Source organism: Mercurialis annua, linkage group LG2 (assembly GCF_937616625.2).
Source record: "Mercurialis annua linkage group LG2, ddMerAnnu1.2, whole genome shotgun sequence".
Lineage (NCBI taxonomy): Eukaryota > Viridiplantae > Streptophyta > Magnoliopsida > Malpighiales > Euphorbiaceae > Mercurialis > Mercurialis annua.
The window spans coordinates 2,200,882-2,219,507 of record NC_065571.1 but is presented as its reverse complement, the minus strand read 5'-3'; the positions used below and the strand labels follow the sequence as shown (position 1 = coordinate 2,219,507).

At 34.5% G+C, this 18,626-nt stretch overlaps 3 protein-coding genes across 4 annotated transcripts; all 3 read right to left on the bottom strand.

The window, feature by feature from the left end:
- Nucleotides 1–251: 251 nt before the first annotated feature.
- LOC126669098 (uncharacterized) lies at nucleotides 252–5,642 on the bottom strand. 2 transcript variants are annotated; one of them, XM_050362428.2, is made up of 10 exons: nucleotides 5,510–5,642; nucleotides 3,584–4,608; nucleotides 2,751–3,381; nucleotides 2,555–2,641; nucleotides 1,860–2,075; nucleotides 1,523–1,602; nucleotides 1,165–1,261; nucleotides 925–1,023; nucleotides 730–822; nucleotides 252–582 (listed from the first exon to the last, which is right to left on the bottom strand). In XM_050362428.2, exons 2-9 carry the CDS (start codon nucleotides 4,603–4,605, stop codon nucleotides 760–762), a joined length of 2,295 nt encoding a protein of 764 aa, XP_050218385.1. In that variant the 5' UTR covers nucleotides 4,606–4,608; nucleotides 5,510–5,642; the 3' UTR covers nucleotides 252–582; nucleotides 730–759. The 2 variants fall into 2 exon arrangements, with proteins under 2 accessions (XP_050218385.1, XP_050218384.1); XM_050362427.2 differs by having other exon boundaries at nucleotides 252–822.
- Nucleotides 5,643–6,616: 974 nt separating this feature from the next.
- LOC126666974 (dihydroxy-acid dehydratase, chloroplastic) lies at nucleotides 6,617–11,397 on the bottom strand. Its single transcript, XM_050359914.2, has 14 exons — nucleotides 10,688–11,397; nucleotides 10,141–10,212; nucleotides 9,901–9,948; nucleotides 9,429–9,583; nucleotides 9,166–9,360; nucleotides 8,987–9,098; nucleotides 8,799–8,868; nucleotides 8,649–8,707; nucleotides 8,425–8,548; nucleotides 8,247–8,317; nucleotides 7,883–7,984; nucleotides 7,480–7,560; nucleotides 7,098–7,256; nucleotides 6,617–7,012 (listed from the first exon to the last, which is right to left on the bottom strand). The coding sequence occupies exons 1-14, from the start codon at nucleotides 11,216–11,218 to the stop codon at nucleotides 6,962–6,964; spliced, it is 1,830 nt and encodes a 609-aa protein (XP_050215871.1). The 5' UTR covers nucleotides 11,219–11,397; the 3' UTR covers nucleotides 6,617–6,961.
- Nucleotides 11,398–12,166: 769 nt separating this feature from the next.
- On the bottom strand, nucleotides 12,167–15,977 carry LOC126666975 (3-ketoacyl-CoA thiolase 2, peroxisomal). Its single transcript, XM_050359915.2, has 14 exons — nucleotides 15,751–15,977; nucleotides 15,469–15,545; nucleotides 15,276–15,360; nucleotides 14,735–14,861; nucleotides 14,543–14,641; nucleotides 14,385–14,452; nucleotides 14,165–14,272; nucleotides 14,006–14,083; nucleotides 13,717–13,849; nucleotides 13,534–13,630; nucleotides 12,993–13,116; nucleotides 12,804–12,912; nucleotides 12,542–12,625; nucleotides 12,167–12,457 (listed from the first exon to the last, which is right to left on the bottom strand). The coding sequence occupies exons 1-14, from the start codon at nucleotides 15,835–15,837 to the stop codon at nucleotides 12,345–12,347; spliced, it is 1,389 nt and encodes a 462-aa protein (XP_050215872.1). The 5' UTR covers nucleotides 15,838–15,977; the 3' UTR covers nucleotides 12,167–12,344.
- Between the last annotated feature and the right edge of the window lie 2,649 nt (nucleotides 15,978–18,626).

Sequence of the window (18,626 nt, the reverse complement as noted above, 5' to 3'; positions counted from 1 at the left end):
CAGAAATAGTCACAAAATATATCCTATGAATTTCCAAGTCTCAAAAGTTAAAAGATTTTAAAAAAAGAGAAACACAACTTCCTCAATGTTTTCATTCATCATATAATAGATGAAAACCAGTAAAAAGTTCATCATCGAATTGAAATTTCCTACAAAATAAATTCTTTATATTATCAACCTCATTAGCAAATAACTATTTTGATAAAAAAGATCAACTCTGTCGGCAATGAAAAAAAAATTGTCATCAGAGGTAAAGATTCAAAAGCATTGCAAATAGGGAATTCTGTCGCAATTTACAAATATGCATTGCAGCCAGCAACTAGATACACTGCTGTACATATCCCTTGGTACAAATAAATAAGGCCAATCAAATCAAACCCTATCGACAGCTGCTAACCGGTTCAAGACCTTAATAGTCACATATGCTACGAAAATGACAATAAGGCAATGTTACATGTTACATGTTACAACTTACAACAGCAAACAGGAACATGCAAATCGCTTCCATATTTCTTTTTCGCTGTGGGAACCAAATGTAAAAATCGTGCACTTGTTCGCGCAGATAATGCAAAAATCATACCCCTGTTCGTGCAGATAATGCAAAAATCCTGCCCTTGTTCGTGCAGATAATGCAAAAATCCTGCCCTTGTTCGCGCAAAAAATGCAAAAATTGTTCACTTGGTCGCCCACATTCTGAGGCTGGATAAATAACTATACTCCATGATTTACCTCACAAAATAATAGCTTCGCGACTGAAAATCAAGTTATAGATGACTTGCAAACTGGGCATGATGTTTTTCTGCTGAGCCATGGATCAATACACTGCCAAAACATAATTAAGAAAAAAGAAAGAAAAACTAAGGTAATTAAGGCTTACAAATAAGCGAAAGTAATTCTTAAATTGCAAATAATGAGAATTCTTACATCTTTATGAAATTTGTGTAAGCACGGGAGATGACGTATAGTTTCTCCAATAGTTGGCGTATCTAGACAGATTGCACAAGTTTCTTCAAAGTTATCAGTCTGCGAAAGAACGGAAAGTAAACCACAACTATCAGAACTAAATATGCTAAAAACAAAACCTGGCACTGGGCCACATTACCGCTTCCTTCACTTGAAACCCAAGAATGTGCATGCCAATGCACTTGTATGTATTCAGCTTACCTGTAGTACAGACTCTGGCAAACTATTAATTCGATCTGCTGAGGCACCATGTTGATGATTGTTCTCATCAAGGGCCAATAACATTTCATAATCATTTCTGCAGCCAGACACGAGAAAATAGGCATGACATATCTTCTAAGTTTCTATATTAGCATAAACAAGTGAATCAGAAATGAACAGTTGTCCACAGAGAGAGATGAGATATCTGACTATCTTCATTATTAAACAATGATGATGCAAATTATTTTATGCTGATACAGTTCACTGCTTTTCCTCAAAATAGACCATTCGATAATAACTAATAATCAATTAAGTGAACCATTGAAAGAAACAGTTCACGAAAAGAAGAAAATCTTACTCATTAAAATCACTCTGAAATTGAAGAATGCGACTATTTGTCATACTCATATCTTCCAATGATTCCAGTATGTTAAGTCTCTGCACCAAAAAGCAAGCAATCAGTCATGTGGTCAAGTCACAACACACAGAAAACAGTACCAAGGTAACGCAGAATAGGATAACGCAGGAGAAAAACAGGGATTGGACCAATAATAGACTGCATTACACCCCTTCCCAGAATCACAACCATACCATATATTATTATTTCATCACATATGGTCGCTCAAGAAAACTTGGGAAGAGAAGGCATTGCAATAAAAACTTATACAGTGGACAGGAGATGAAGCGAAAAATACCATCTCTAAGTCCATGTCGACCGGAAATGGGAAATTCCTTGTTGTAGACAATGTATGCGAGCGGTTCCTAGCTCTAGTTAGTCCTGCCGGAGAATGATTCCGCAGTTGCGAACCTCTACTAGCAAGAAGTCGAGACTGGGTTCCTCTCCTACTCAAAGGGTTCTGAAATGACCGTGATTGCAGCTGTCTATTTGCACGCATAGTTGCTGACCTTCTCTACAGGAAATGCAAAAACAGAGGGTGCAGAAATTAAGGCGCCTATAATTATTGTACAGTGTACAGCATCTTGAATGATTTTCACAGCAACGGATTTCAGTAAAGGTATAATTTAAACAGATGGGCTTAGTCATTATTTTTTGCGTCTTATAATGGACTCCAATTCTTAATACAATGCAATCCTAGATGTGATGCCCGAAAAAGTAATTTAATTCTTTTTTCGTTTCCTCAACTTTAAACTCAGTTTACAAAAAAATTGAAATCTAACCATGTAAAGATCAATATATATGAATTACTCTAATTTAAAAAAATTAAAAAGCTTAGAGAAGCATGACCAAAACATATGGACATGTTCAAAGAAAGCAAGCCTCTACGAAAATGCATGATACATAATCTTGATGGTTGTAGTGATACTGATACCATAATTGATCTGAGCACAAGTGTTGAGCAAACAACTGAAAATAAAAAGGCATACTTACAAGATGCGGCATAGGGTAATTTTGACTAGAAGCAGAGGGGAATACATCTTCCTCCTGCTGCAATAGCCATGCTGCATGTTCATCAATCTGTTAAAATAACCAACAATGAGAAAGGCTGACGACAACCGTGTCTAAGCATTAACAACTGACAAGATAACACAGGGAAGACATAGAGATCCAATAAAAGAAAACAGACCTCATTGCCCCCAAATATTGGTGTCTCGTGATAGAATTGTTCTTGCAGTTCACGAGCCATTATCTCATCTGCTTCCAATTGTCTTGCCCTAGCATCTTCCTCCTCATCATTGACGGAATGTAATCCCTGAGATGTGCCAGTTCTCCTTTCAGGTGATGACTCATCAATTTCATATATTGGATACAAAGTGTCCCGACGATGTCTATTTGAACTTCTGAATGATCTGGAGCTAGAAGATTCCCGAGATGAATCAAGAAACGTAGCTTCCGAATCATGAGGAACCACCGTGGAGAGTTCACTGTGAATTCTTGCAGTTAATCCATGTTTCCTTTGTCTTTTGGTATGAATCCCAGTGTGATGCGGTCGATTTGTTTGACTGAGACCAGGCACAGGCCTGAAAACTGTTTGACGTTCATCCATGTCTCCAGAATCATGTGCATTCCTGGTAACATTTTTGTTACAATTATTTCTTCTTGCCACTCTGTTGTCATACTGTTCATCAACAAAAACTCCATCATGTAGGCCATGTGATTTTTTTGTATGGATGTGCGTCCTTCTCCAACCATCTAATGATGCATTACCTCTGCTGGAATCACTGGTTTCAATAGCCGCTTTATCATTAGTCCCAGAGCTGCAGCAGAAACATGATACGCTCTCAATGTTAAGGATATGGATGAACCAGGTACGGAAAAGAAATCCGCATTCAATATCCAAAATCAGTAATGAATAATTTTCAGTAATACTAGAAAATAAGGCATAGAATAACACAATAGCTGTTAAATAGATAAATAATCCATTTGATGAGAGGAATAAGAATATAATTTAACTATTACCTGGTGCATAAATTAACTATTTGTGTATCATGCTTCATTGATGTAGAAGGATACATTACTAACCCTTTCCCTTTAGCTCTACGAGAATTATTCAATTCATTCTTCTCCCCAGCTACTATTTCTCTGATATCAACCTCAGATGCACCATCGGAAACCATGTTCTTGGAGTCCTCTTTTCCAACATTAGTGGAAGCATCTAGCCAACTTTCAGGAAATTTCTGCTGCCTAGTGGCAATATTATATGGAGAAATACAACCATTTCGTACTAGTCGTTTATGCCCAGTAACTCTTGGTGAGGTAACAGATGAATGAGAATGATTCATTTGTTTTTCAACATCATGCGGAGAACCACCAGTAAGATCAATCCCTTTTCCGTGATGCATAGCCGAACCTGAAGTGTTACATGCACTGACATCTACTTTTCCCTTTCCCTTCAAGACCCTGCCAGTTATTTGAGGGGGGAAATGTAAAGAGGAGCTACCATTAGACGATACTTGGACACCTCTGGTCTCTTCAGAGTGGTTAACTTTTGAAGCACCATGTGGAAAAGCCATGTCAAATAAAACATCAGGATCTACATGGACAGGTAATTTTGCAGGGCTTTTAGTAAACTCGGATTTCCCTTTGTCCAAATGTTGAATTCCATTAGAATGTCGAGTTTCAGTCTTGGAGTTATTGTTCAGCAATCCCCTTCTAAATAACGAAGCATTTTGGGAAGGATGGGAATTTCGTAATGTAGAAAAAGTACTGGATTTATTACAAGGCTCGACTTCATTGATCGTGACAGGATTTTTTCCCGAGTTTAAGTGAAGGTTTCTATAAGAGCCATTTCCCTTGACCAGCCTACTCCTAGTCCTTGGCTGATCCAAACATTCTTTATTCCTAAAATCAGAAGTTCCTGAAGGACCAGGTAAACGTAAATTACTCTCTTTTCCTAATCGTACACCATTGCTACGTCTTGCACTTATTCTATCAGGAGTATCAGGTATCTCCACTACCTGATCAATGTCCATCTCCTCCATACTCTGCCAATTAAGAGAAAAACAAAGAAATTATCCAGCGGGTAAAAATATCTATTCATCAAAGACAAGCAACCAGATAGCCACAATACTATCACTCATAATCCATATACTAATGAGCTTCATAAAAAAAATTAGAAACTACAAATCAACAAACCCTAATAGACATCACTAACAATCATATGTAACAGATAAAAGAAAGTCTTGCAAGAGACTGGGACGAACTAATCTCAACACAATTGAAGTAGACAATGTAGGAAGCAGAAAAGAAAGCTGACAGACTTAATCAATAATAATAGTCACTCGAGAATGAAAATTCCCTCAAAAGACACATACAAGCACAACATCCGCACATAAAATGAAACAAAAACTCTTACGATGATTCAAAGAATAAATATACTACACAAACAAACATTCAAAGTACATTTAATTTGCAGAAATAGTGCTCAATTATCACCAAAACATTGTTTTTTTTTCTTCATTGAATTCGACTACTCGAAGATATAAACAAGTTTAACACATGAACTTGCTTATACCATCACATCTAAGTGAATAAGTAACTCATAATTAACACTTTTTTTAGACATAATCAACACAATTAATATATAATATATTCTTAATTTTAAAAAACCCAAACAGTTAAAAACAGCTAAATCTTTTTTGAAAAAAATTCGAAAACTAAACAAGATCATTAAGCTTAAACTGGAATAACAAGAAACTTACAAAAAGGCTAAGAAATTAACTAACGTTTTTATTTTCAAAATTAAATTTTCCAAAAACATTATCAAAAAAACCCTAACTCCAATAATAAAAAGCAAAATTAAGAATTTGACAATAATTGGATATTAAAAAGACAATTAAATCTGAAAAAAATACAAATAAGAAATCGAGTAAAAATTAAAATTACCTGATTTCGAAGGTAGCTCGAAATCGAAGACGGAATTTAAAGATAAAATGAACAAAATTCAAATCAAAGAAGTTTCTTCAAGACGATAAAACTCGTTCATTCATGCCCAATCTCACCATCCCTATTCCAGTATTCAGGGCGATATTGGATCGGGTGGTGGACCGGGTTTGGGTCGGTTCAGTAATATGTATCGTAAGCCTAGGCCTAATTGTGTATCGTAAGAGATTATGTCAGGCCAGGCCCGTATTAGTTACCAAACGACAGCGGAAGCGCTGATCAGGCGCGCTGTGTATTTTACGTTGCATAACGAGCAAACGACAAGTGCATTTAGGTAGGCATTTTGTTGACTAGAATTATATTTTTGTGATTATATGAAAATTAAAAAGAGTTGGATTTTGATCTATAAAAATCGAACTTATTTAAAGTTAAAGACTCATAAAATGATAATAAAGTCGATTTGTGGCTTGGTATAGTTGTAAAGTGAAATATTTTTCTCATCGTCGATATGCCAATTGCAGCTAATAAGCTGTAGTCATTTCTTTTATTAATAGAAAGCTCCAATATTTATAAAAAAACACATGAAAATTCTACAATGTCTTAATAACCTATTTTTATATTACTTGAAATAAACTTTTCAAAGATACCTTTTCAAAATAAATTTAATTTTTTATGCTCTATTTGTCATTTTACATTTTGAAATAATAATATGTATGTACCGTATCAAAAATATGTTAGCAATGTATTTTTGAAATATCTAATATATATGGGAGATATAATCCTTGGAGGTAAAATAAAAGCAAAAAAATGATGTTTTTATTATTTAGATAAATATAATTTTTTTGGATTTAAACCATATTATTAAAAGTAAAGAGTTCTTTTTATTAATTGTAGAGAAATGAATATAGACCAAATTATAATATTGTACACATTTATCATTTAAATATATATAAAAAAACTAATATGCTTTGATTTTTCTCAAGTTTTAAATTTTTTAAAATTAAAAATCAAATAAAAAAACATCTAAAAAATTTATAACAAATAAGCCGAACCAATTATTTTTAATTAAATTCAGTTCAATTTTTCGACCGATTCATTAAATTAAATAGCTAACAACAATAATCTACCAATTTTATTTGAAATTTATTTATTACAGCCATAAATGTCTTTCGATCAAAAAAATATCCAATATCAAAAGCTGAATTACAAAGAGATTACAGAAACACCGGAAAATGACTGTCATTTAAGACAGGACAGAACATACAGAAAATTTTACAGCCTAACCTACCCAAAAGGTTAAACAAGGACTCTCAGCACTTCAGATGAAGAGCCAAATAAATACCCTGACACGAGCTGCAGTCGGGTACCCGAGATAGCACGAGCCGCACAATCGGGTACCCAAGATAACACGAACCGCAAACACACTCTATAGCCTCGAAGAATATGTCCTCATCACTACTCATCAGTCACACATCCTCTGGAGGCTGATTGCACATTCTTAATATACTGTAAACACAAAATATTGTTGGTCCATTAACGACATTAACGTGCTAGAGCAGCATCAGATTTTTCGAGTTCAATTCATTCTTACCTTGTACAAAACTCCGCAATTTGCCTTGTAAGGAGGGGGAGTCCAATTCAATTTCCGCTCTGCCATTTCTTGGTCCGTTAGCTGAACATCTATTCTCCTCTCTCGAACATCAATGTCGATGATGTCACCATTTCTAATAAGACCGATTGGACCGCCTTCCTGAAAATAATAAACAAAAAACTGTTTGAAATTCTTCTTTCTAAATAGTAAAGAGAAAAGAAAAAAGTTCCATTGCCAAAATTTAAAATTTATGTTGTAATTGCAGAATACAATAAAGTCCATTATTTCATTTATACAGCTCATACTAGTTATATACATAATTTGGTTACCCGTCGCCAAGTAGAGTTTAAAGTTATAAGGCAAAAATGATAAGGAAATGCACCTGGGCCTCAGGGCATACATGCCCAACAACAAAGCCGTGAGAACCTCCTGAAAACCTACCATCTGTCAGCAATGCGCAATCCTGTGGTCGACAAAAATGAATTGAAAGTTAGAGCTTCATTAAATAGGTGATGAACACAGAAGGAAAATGACGACCACAAAATGAGAGTATAGGTGAAAAATCATGTTATCAACAAGATATATGCATTTAGCTTGGTAGACATATTTGTGATGGTGTTACATGCACTTATCGCAATAATTTAAGAAAACAGTTCTCTTTAGAGTTTCAAAGCAGGTATGCCATCACCAATTTGGAAAACCATAAAATTTTATGATTCAAAAGCAATCATGACCATAGCATGGTACCAATCATGAAACAGAAGTTAAATCGCATATGGCCGTACCTTCCCCAGACCAGCTCCCATAATCGCACTTGTTGGTGTTAGCATTTCAGGCATGCCTGGTCCTCCTTTAGGCCCCTCTCCCCTGATAACTACTACTTTTCCCTGGGACATAACATTCATAAGATAAAACTGGATAAATCCCGCACCAATTTTTAACTTAAAAAGGAAATACAATGCGAATATAGCTTTCATGAATAATCAAGCTGGCAATTATTGAGATGCTGTAGAAGTACCAAAACTATGAATTAGAATTTATGATTCAATGCCAACATTATTAGCAAGCTTTAAATCTTTTAACAATTTTGGGCCTGAAGCACAGTATTTTGATGGGTGAGCATTAGGGCATGAAGTGTAGCATGCTTACCTTAAAACTCATAGGATTTTCTGATATAGCTGCAAGCATAGCTTCCTCTCCCTCAAAAACAAGTGCAGGACCTGGGGCAGAGCAACCTTTTGATTAAACCAGTTTTTTGCAGTATACTAAAGTAAATGATAGGGGAAAAAATGTAGGAGACGGGACAGCAAGGAACAAAGAATAGCACCAGAGAAATATAATCCTTCTTTTCCAGTAATTTTTGCTACAGAACCATCCGGTGCAAGATTTCCACGTAATATTTGGATGTGGCCTGTTTTCTTGATGGGGTTTTCCAATGACCTTATAATGTCCTGCGGGTTAAAAGTGACAAAAATTAATTCCGGTCATCCTTCACTGCAATGCTTCGTTTGCAGCAAAAAGTAATAACAGAAATAAGGAGTTGGATCCCACCTGCCCCTCGGCCAAAGGTGGGCAACTTTGCATATTTTCACCCAAAGTCTTGCCGGTCACTGTAGAGAAAAAGAATGTTTCACAAGAGACTGCCCACTGAAATTTTTTGATATAAGCAAAAACATGTTTACATAATTATAAATTACATGCCAGTCAAACAATCCCCGTCCATGTAACCATTCTCCAAAAGATAGCGAATGACTGCGGGTGTCCCTCCAATCTACAAAAAAAGTAAAAATTGTCGCGATATGAATAGAAAGGATTAGAAAAGATCAAGACATAAAAGTTGCACACACATATGGTGCCTGAAGTGAAAAGGAATCTCAGAAATTCATTACCTTATGCACATCCTCCATGACATATTTGCCACTTGGCTTTAGATCTGCGAGGAACGGAACCTCATCACTTACTTTCTGGAAATCATCAAGGGTTAACTCCAGCCCAACAGACCTGCCAAGGTCTCATAAGTTTCTTATGAAGAAGTTACAAAGAGTATCCAAGATAAGGTTATCCTTACCTAGCAATAGCAATAAAGTGCATTACGGCATTAGTGGAACCTCCTAATGCCATTATAATGACCATTGCATTACGAAGAGACTTCCGGGTTATAATGTCTCGTGGTTTCAAGTCCATCTTCAATAATTCTAGCAGATATTTTCCAGCCAAACGGCATTCGTCCAACTTCAATTCGCTTTCAGCGGGTATTGAAGAGCTGTAGGAAAAAAAAGGTTACAAAAATTGTCGGCAATAACTTAAGTCATTCTATATGAATGTACTGACCTGTAGGGAAGAGACATTCCCATGGCCTCGATAGCAGAAGCCATTGTATTTGCTGTATACATTCCACCACAAGCCCCTGCCCCAGGGCATGAATTGCGAACTACATTTTTTCTGTCTTCATCACTTATAGACCCACTTACATATTCTCCGTAAACCTACGACAAGGTGCAAAATAAATAGAAGAAACTTGATAGAAAACAAAAAATACAAATTGTGATCTTTCTGACATAAGAAGGAGCTCAAATTGAAACACAATGAACAGGTGTTTAGTAGACAAATGTATAAACCCTTCCAGTTAATTATTGCATGAAAACAGATGTTAACTTCAGTATCCGTCATGTCACCATAACATAAGTTAGGATTGAAAAAGCTAACAGGTGAGTGAAGATAAAATCCCATTAACACCATAAAGCAATTCAGATCTAATCAGATGCAATCTTCAAGCATAGTAATTTGACAATGACAAACATACCTGAAAGGCGGATACTATGTCATACACATGGCCATTAAAATGACCAGGCTGCAAAAGAGAAGATGAAGCAGCACATAAGTCACTAGCAGAACTTATAGAATATTTTGAATTATGAACTTGACTGGCCTTCATCTAACATTATAACCACCGGTGAAAGCTTTGGTTTCAGTAATATAGTAACAATCAAGAAATGATTACAAACATTTTAGATTTTCATTATGCGTAAAATATGATATTCACCTTTATAGTACCACCATAAATCATAATACTTGGTCGGTTGAGCCTGCCCATTGCCATAATTGTACCTGGCATCTACAAGAACCAAAGGAAGTAAATTTGATGCATTTGCATAACTACGCAAAACAAATCCCACAGCAAATAACACAAAGTTCAAGTCTTTTTTTTGTCTGTTTGACACAAATTCCAAACTCAAACAACAAACTACAAATAGAATTCAAATTCCTAGTTACTCCAGCTGAAACCAAACTCCCTAAAAAAGGCTACAAGGCACAAAGCTTCAATTTTTCAAAACAATCTCATAATCAAATTGACACCTAGATAGCACAGACAATCAACGTATCCCGTTTCGGAGACGCTTCGGACACTTGACGTTTTGGAAACTCTTCGGACACTTGACATGTCGGACACTGAACTTCAATTTTTACATGGGAAACCTTAAAACAACAATGTTTGGCCATGTCCGAGTGTCCCGTTTTTCTGTGTCCGTGCTACCTAGATTGAAACCCACTAATCAAAATCAAAGCTCGAGGATAAAAAAAGGACTCACATTCTTATCACAACCCGGAATAGAGATGTTACCATCATACCATTGAGCACTCATAACAGTCTCAATACTATCAGCAATCAAATCTCTACTTTGCAAGCTATAACACATTCCTCTAGTCCCCATAGAAATAGCATCACTAACACCAATAGTATTAAACCTAAACCCAACCATCCCCGCCTCTTGAACACCCTGCTTAACAGCTTCTGATAGGCTCAACAAATGCATATTACACGTGTTACCCTCATACCAAACTGAAGAAATACCCACTTGGGGTTTACTTAAATCTTCATCAGATAACCCAACTCCATGGAGAATTGCTTGTGACCCACCTTGGGATTTGGGCTCAGTGATTCTGCAACTGTATTTGTTGAGCTTTTGAGATACTGTTGAGGCTGGTGACGGGTCTGCATTTACGGCGGTGACCTGTGATTGAGCGGCCACTCGCAGAGAGGTGGGGCGTGTTGGGTGTTTAATGAGCGGGGTGTGTAATGATGGGGTGGTGGCGCGTGGGGAAATGAAGGTGGATTGCATGGCGGCGAGAGTGAAGAAAGAAGATAGAGGTTGTAACTGAGGAGCGGTTCACGTGAGGATTTGGTTGTTGAGTAGGGTTTTGTATTTTTGGAACGTTGATGATTGATAGGGTTTTTTACAAAGAAAATATTTTTCTGGTTGGCCTAATCGGCTAAACCTGTCCAGACCTGATGCAGAATTGGATTATCCATATCGATGTTACAGTGAGTCCAAATTTGTATTCCATCTAAATTAATAATTCCACTTTTTAAAAGTATATTTTTAATAATTAATACAACGGTTGTGACACGTTATTAACAAACCAATACATTTGCACTATTAGAATATTATATAATAAAAAAAGATAAATAATAATTAAATATTTTAATATCGCAAACACTCATTGTCGATGAAGAGAAAAAAACTCAAAATCTATGTTGGTGCAAAATATAATCCGGAGTTACGAGACAACAACAGGATATTGGACCAGCCCCCTAGATCCAAGTATAAAAAAAGCCAGGAGCTATTAAACAAAATGGGGGTCTTTCCTTCACCTATCATAGTATCGACTTGGCTTCGTCCAAAACTGGCTCTTGGATTCCCCCAATCCTCGACAAGATGGAAGGAGAGAGATCGCCCTTGTTCAAACAATTTCTTTTTCTATGGTTACTGCGGATTAATTTCTTTTAGAGAGTATAAGATAACAAAAAATGAAAAATAGATATTCAATTTCAAAGAAAGGATGATCATTTGGCTGCTTGTAAAATTAACAACCGTTGCTTGGAGTAACACTCCTATGCATCTTAGGATATTGTAAAAATTGTTATCCTATTTGAAATGTTGGAGGCAAATTCCTGTTCACCTTTAGTTGGTCTAAATGCAACAATCTGAATGCTATCCATGATTTACCAAAGATGATACAATGGTTCAAAAGCCTGACGCAGAAAGGATTTAGCCAAAGCACATGGGTACCAAAGAAACTGAATTATATTAAAATTTAATAAAGAAATATAATTTCCGTATTTCGTTTAACTTTTTCTTCAAAGAATATATAAAAAAAAACGCCTTATTACACTAGTTTTATTAGAGTGAAACTCCCACCATAATTTTATTGCTCAGGTTCTTTTAAATAAGCAATAGCCATCATCTAAACCACAGCATCCTTTGATAACAGATTATTGGTTGCTACTTTCCGGGCATTGCTGAAGTCATCACAAACATCTCCGCTTTCAAACACAGCAGCTGCTCCCATTCCCGTACCTGCATTTTGGTTAAAATCATTCCTCATTAGCTATATGCTACTGTGTAAGCATTACATGCATGTAAAGAGTGAGTGAGAGGTACCAATGCACATGGACACAACACCAAATCGGCAGTCTCTACCACGGCGTTTCATCTCATGAAGTAGAGTGGCGACACATCGAGCACCTGCAATAAAACATATGTATCTCAACTCACATGATATTCTGAATAAAATAGATCAGTATTGCACATTCATAATAGAAACTAAAAAACACTTCCAAAGTGATATAAGCATTAGAGTCCTCCTATGCAATTCACATTTAATCCCAATAAAAAAGTAGCATTTCAAATGAAGGAGAAATACCAGTTGCACCCAGAGGGTGTCCAATAGCCATTGCACCTCCATTGACATTAATCCTCTCAGGATCTAGCTCCAACTTCTTTCGGCAATAAACAAACTGAGAAGCAAAGGCCTGTACAAGCAAAAAAATGAATTACAAAGGATTCACAAATTCTAGATATATATTTACTATTACATTTATCCTTTTATTACCTCATTTATCTCAAAAAGATCAATGTCATTAAGTTCTAGACCAGCGGCCTTCACTGCAGCAGGAATGGCGACAGCTGGGCCAACGCCCATGATGGCAGGATCCACACCAACAGCAGCAAAAGTCCTGCAGGACCAAAAGAATGCTTTAAGGAAAACTAAAAAGAGAAGCTTCCTACCAGTTAACACTGCTTATCAGATAACAACTTACTATAGTATTAGTATATAAACCAAGACTGCAAGCAAAAGCGTTGACCTCATTGCGATAATAATTTCAACATGAGGATACCTTACATCTCATGCTTAGAGGAAAGATTTATTGAAAAAAAATCAGGAGTTGAACAAGGAAATGGAATAATAGAAACACTGTCAATCCTTGGTCAAACACAATAGACCCGTAAACTATTGAGTGATTTTCATTATTTACTACAATTTATTAAGCAGTGTGTAGCTGTTTCTAATCATGAATTATCTGCCGCTTCAATAATATCTACTTGCATCAATAGTTGCTACAATTATGTTCTAGTTTATCAGTGTTGCGCACCTGAATACTCCAAGGATGGGCAGCCCCTTACGCATAGCAACACTTCTCTTCATAAGCAACACAGCCCCGGCACCATCACTTACTTGGCTAGAATTACCTAAAGTACAAGGGGCTCAGCATGAATAGCTGTGAATGAACTGCTGAGATTAATAGAGAATAAAAACATATTCTGTCATTGTTTACCTGCAGTGGTGGTCCCATCTTTCTTAAACACAGCTTTCAGTTTCGCAAGATCTGACAATGATGCATTTGGCCGAATTCCATCATCAACGGACACAGTGACACGTTTCTCTTCCCCAGTTTTTGGGTCAACAATCTTCAAACAAAAATTTAAAAAACAGAACATCAATGAAAAGGAAGTAAGAAAATCATTTGCAAATCAGCAAGAAGATCTGTTTTAAAAAAAAAAAAAAACAAGTGAACTGTTAAAAATATGCAAATGTTTGTTACTGGTGTAACGAATAAGACATACCTTAGTTGCCACAGGAATTATTTCATCCTTGAATTTTCCAGTAGCTGTAGCAGCAGCAGCCTTCCTATGAGAGTCAACCTAGAAACATAATCAATTCAATACATAGAACTTCAACTGCAACAAACTGCACCATTGGATATTCAGATTCAGTTAACTTACTGCAGCCTGATCCTGCTCCTGTCTAGTCACTCCAAAACGATGAGCAACATTTTCTGAAGTTACACCCATAGGCAGAAGGCAGTTTTGGGCTTGCTCAAAAGCCTTAACCTGTCATGTTATGATTGAACAAAATCTTCAGGATTCCATCCCATAAATAAATAAAACAATTGTGAAAAAAAATCATATGAAATAGAAAACAATGAGAGAGCAAGTGCCGTACTCTTGGATTCACATCTCCATCCCAAGACATTGGGTTAACTGTCATTGACTCTAAACCGGCTCCAATACCTAAAGCAAAATGATTAAAAGGTAAACCCTACTAAATAAGACACTGATAAGAAACAAGCCAAAAACGGTGATATATCTATATCATCTTACCAATGTCATAAAACCCTGCTTTGATAGCGGCAGCTACATCAGCAACTGCCTGAAGCCCTGAAGAACATTGCCTGTTGACGGTCCTAACTGGTACAGTTTCTGAAATAGAACACAATAAGATCCAACAACATAAGCAATGAACTTGGGGAAAAAATGAAGAATCTCATAAAGTTTCAAGGAAAAAATATAGACCAGGAAAACCCGCATAGAATGAAGCCATTCTGCATTCACTTGCTCTTTGAGATCCTGGAGCCAACACTGTTCCCACAACAATATCCCCAACTTCACTTGGGTTCAAATTTGTTTTCTCTATCAATGCCTGAGCAAAACCAAAAACACAACAATCAAAAAGGCCATTTAAACAAATGGATTTTTGTGAAATAAATAGTTAGTAAGATTCAATCAAATTCTTGTATAATCAAGTTGATCTATCTCTCTCAAAAATACTTCTTTTTTATGTTGAAAGGATTTAATTCCTGAATAGAGAATTAACTAAGTAGAACCAATCAGTGTATTAATTAGGGAAAGGCAACAATTCAATTAACTGAATTCTATCTCATGTTTATAAAAGTTACAGCTGCAATAAACAAAATTATGGCACTAGTTACATGATTATGCACCAACTCCTCAATCTTGCACAGGATTTATTCCAAACAGACCAGAAAAAACCGAGACTATTCAATTCAATTGAAATCAAAACCAAATATTAAGCTAAAGTGAAAAGAAGAAAAACCTTCAAAACAGGAGCAAGTAAATCATCGGCATGAGTATCCTTGAAACCGCCACGTTTAGACTTGCATAACGGAGTTCTATAAGCTCTGCATCAAATTACAATTCAAGCTCAATCTCAATTAACGAACAATAATCACTAATACAAGAAAGTATTCAACAAAATCTTCAAAAAAGTACAAGAAAAAAAAACATACGCCACAATCACGACGTCATCTCCATAAACCGATGTCCTCTGATAAGCGGCGCTATCTCCAGCTAAACAAGCCGATGCCTAATCACGATATCAACAACAAAATTAAACCAGATATCAAATTAAATCCTATCTAAGGCAGATCCATGTAAAACAAATTGAACAAAAACACAGCTAAAAAATTAACGATTCAAACATCTCAGAGAAAAACTGATAATCAATTAAAAAAACGCAAATCAAAACTGAATCATGAGCTAATTACGAGCTACGAATCAAAAAGACATACAGAGAGAGAGGCCTCGTGATTATGTGAAGAAGATGAAGGACGGAGATGATCGAGAAGAACTTTTTGTCTGTTGATTGCTCTATCCATAATTATTTGATCGGAGAGAATTGATTTCGATTTGGAATTTTTTTTTTCTAGCGATCAAGAAATTAGTGCGAGAGGTTTCGTTACCTTTTATATAAAGATTTGGCGGTTATGTGTATAAATTAGGGAGGTTGGGAAACGCAAAAATGGATATAATCCTTTATTTAATTTAGTTATAAAGTTGTCTTTTTATTTTTATTTTACGAAAAAAATAAAGGAAATTTGAAGATAGTGTTACAATTGGATACTTACTTCTTGTTTTCCCTACTCTCATTAAATAGTGCGTGTTTTAACAGCCTCTTCTTTTTCTTTATTCCGAAGAAAAATAAGTATCTTTTTGATGAATAAATATGAAAATAATTTATAGGAGTATCTTCTTATCTATTTAGTTGTTTATATTAATAATATTACAACCCACTTTAAATATGAGTGAAATATATAGAAACTATAGTATAATAGCCTAAAATTTTAATCAAGAGATGGCATTAACAAAAATTATATAATTAAAAGATGAGATTTTATATTAAATAAATCTATATGGTTAGAATTTTATGTCAGCGCGTCAAAATAGTTGCTCCACATCATTAATTATAATTACATGTGTCAAGAAAAAGTAAAATTAATAAACAAATAAATACTATATGTGCAATAATAAAATAAAAATAAAATGATAGTACAATTTTTTTTTTTGCATGTATGTAATGTATTACCCTTTACATGTCATATTAAGAAACGAGCAATTGAAACACAATTTATTGTTATTTGTCTATTTTTATTGTTTTTTCCAAATAGAGTAGGATTATTTTGGAACATAATAATATAATACGAGAAATTGTCCAATTTATATATATATATATATATATATATATATATATATATATATATAGATGCTGATAATTAATTTAAAGTAATTTTTAACTCAATTGCATAATCTAATTGATGATAAAAATGGCAAACTAATTGGTTTATGAGTATTATCAAATGCAACAGGAACTAGTGTAGGTTCGAAGAAAATAAATCGGTCAACATATATTAGCTAAGTTGGACGCGCGCTTTAAGGAGAGTGATTTCAGTGGTGAGGTGTGGAACGAGACATTGAAATGCGTGCCAGCATGGGGAAGCGGGAAGAGTGATTGGGAACATCGGGCCGTTCGTTGGTGTTTGACTGTTGATGATGCAAATACAAGATAAGCAGCATTATCCATCTTCTTGAAAAAAGCGGTGACTATATATGTTCTTTTACTTAATTGAAAAGCAAAGGCAAAAAGAACATTAAGTCCCTATCTTTAGGGGTATCATTATCTGATCCTTGGAATTTACATTGTTTTTTCAATTCTAATTTTTAGAATTTATAAGATCCTTTTCAAAATACAATTTACTATAGACCTTCAAATCACTATTTTAAAGGTAGCTCACTTTGGCCTCTGATGTTGTCCAAACTGGTTCAGATCACACCACCATTAGTTTCTTCCGTCTAACTGATAACGTGGCCTTTAGAAAAAAAATTCAAAAACATTCTTAATTTAAAATATTTATCAATTTTATATTTATGATTTTTCTAACTACTTTCACCCTCTTTTTTATCTAAAACCAATTAAAATTGAATAAAACCTAATTAAATCTAATTCATCCGCCCGCTGCCACACACCTGTCGGACACCATCTCTATAACTTTTGGCAAAAAAAAATTAACCAAATATCAAATAAAAAATTAAAATAAAAAAATTTAATCAAAAAAGAGAAACGATATTTTTTTGCCACCTCCTTCCATCCAAAACTTTAAAAAATTATTATTTATTTTTTACGAATACAATATCTATTTTAATTTATTTTAATCGGAGCCACCACCATCGATTCATCGCCGCAAAAAAAAATCGTCTAAAAATTAAATAATAATTAACGTAGATTTTTATTTTTTTTATTCCGAAGACCCAACGGTATTTTGACAGTTTTTTGGCGATGGATTGGTGGTGTCTCCGATTGAAATAAATTAAAATAAATATTGCATTCGTGAAAAATAAATAATTATTTATTTAATTTTTGGATGAATTTTCCAGCGATTGATTTGTTTAATTGATTTCGGTTTGTTTAATTAGATTTCGAAGTGTTTAATTGAGTTTCGATTGTTTAATAAACATTTTATTTTTAAATATTATTTAATTATTGAAATTTAAATGAAAAAGATGGCGATAATGGTTAAAAAATTTACAAATATAAAATTGGTACATATTTTAAACATTAAGAATGTTTTTGAACTTTTTCCATACATGCCACGTCATCACTTGTCGGAAAAACATATGGAGTTAAAAATTTGGTGTTATTTGAACCAGTTTGGACAACGTTAGGGGCAAAGTGAGCTACTTCGACCTTGGGATCTTATTAATTCCTTCGATATGACTTCAAGGGCTAAAGTGAGCCTTTTACCTTGTTAAAATAAGTAAAATTACTATGTATCATATGAGAATAGGCCATAAGTATTAGTTTTCTTTATGATTTTAAAAAAAGTCAATTGTTTATCCTTTAACATTTCATTTTCTGTCAGTTAAAGAGTCTTTTGTTAAAATTAAAATTTAATTTTAACCGTAAACTTATTTTTTTAAACAAATCCATAAAATCATAAATAAAACTTCAAATATATTTTATAATAATTTAATAAATCATTATATATCTATATAAATATTTATACAATTATTTTAAACTATATTTAATAAAAATTCAAAAGTTAGATTTAATTATTTTAAAAAATGAATCAGACATAATATGCTTTGTTTCTCTTCTATTTACAAATTTTAT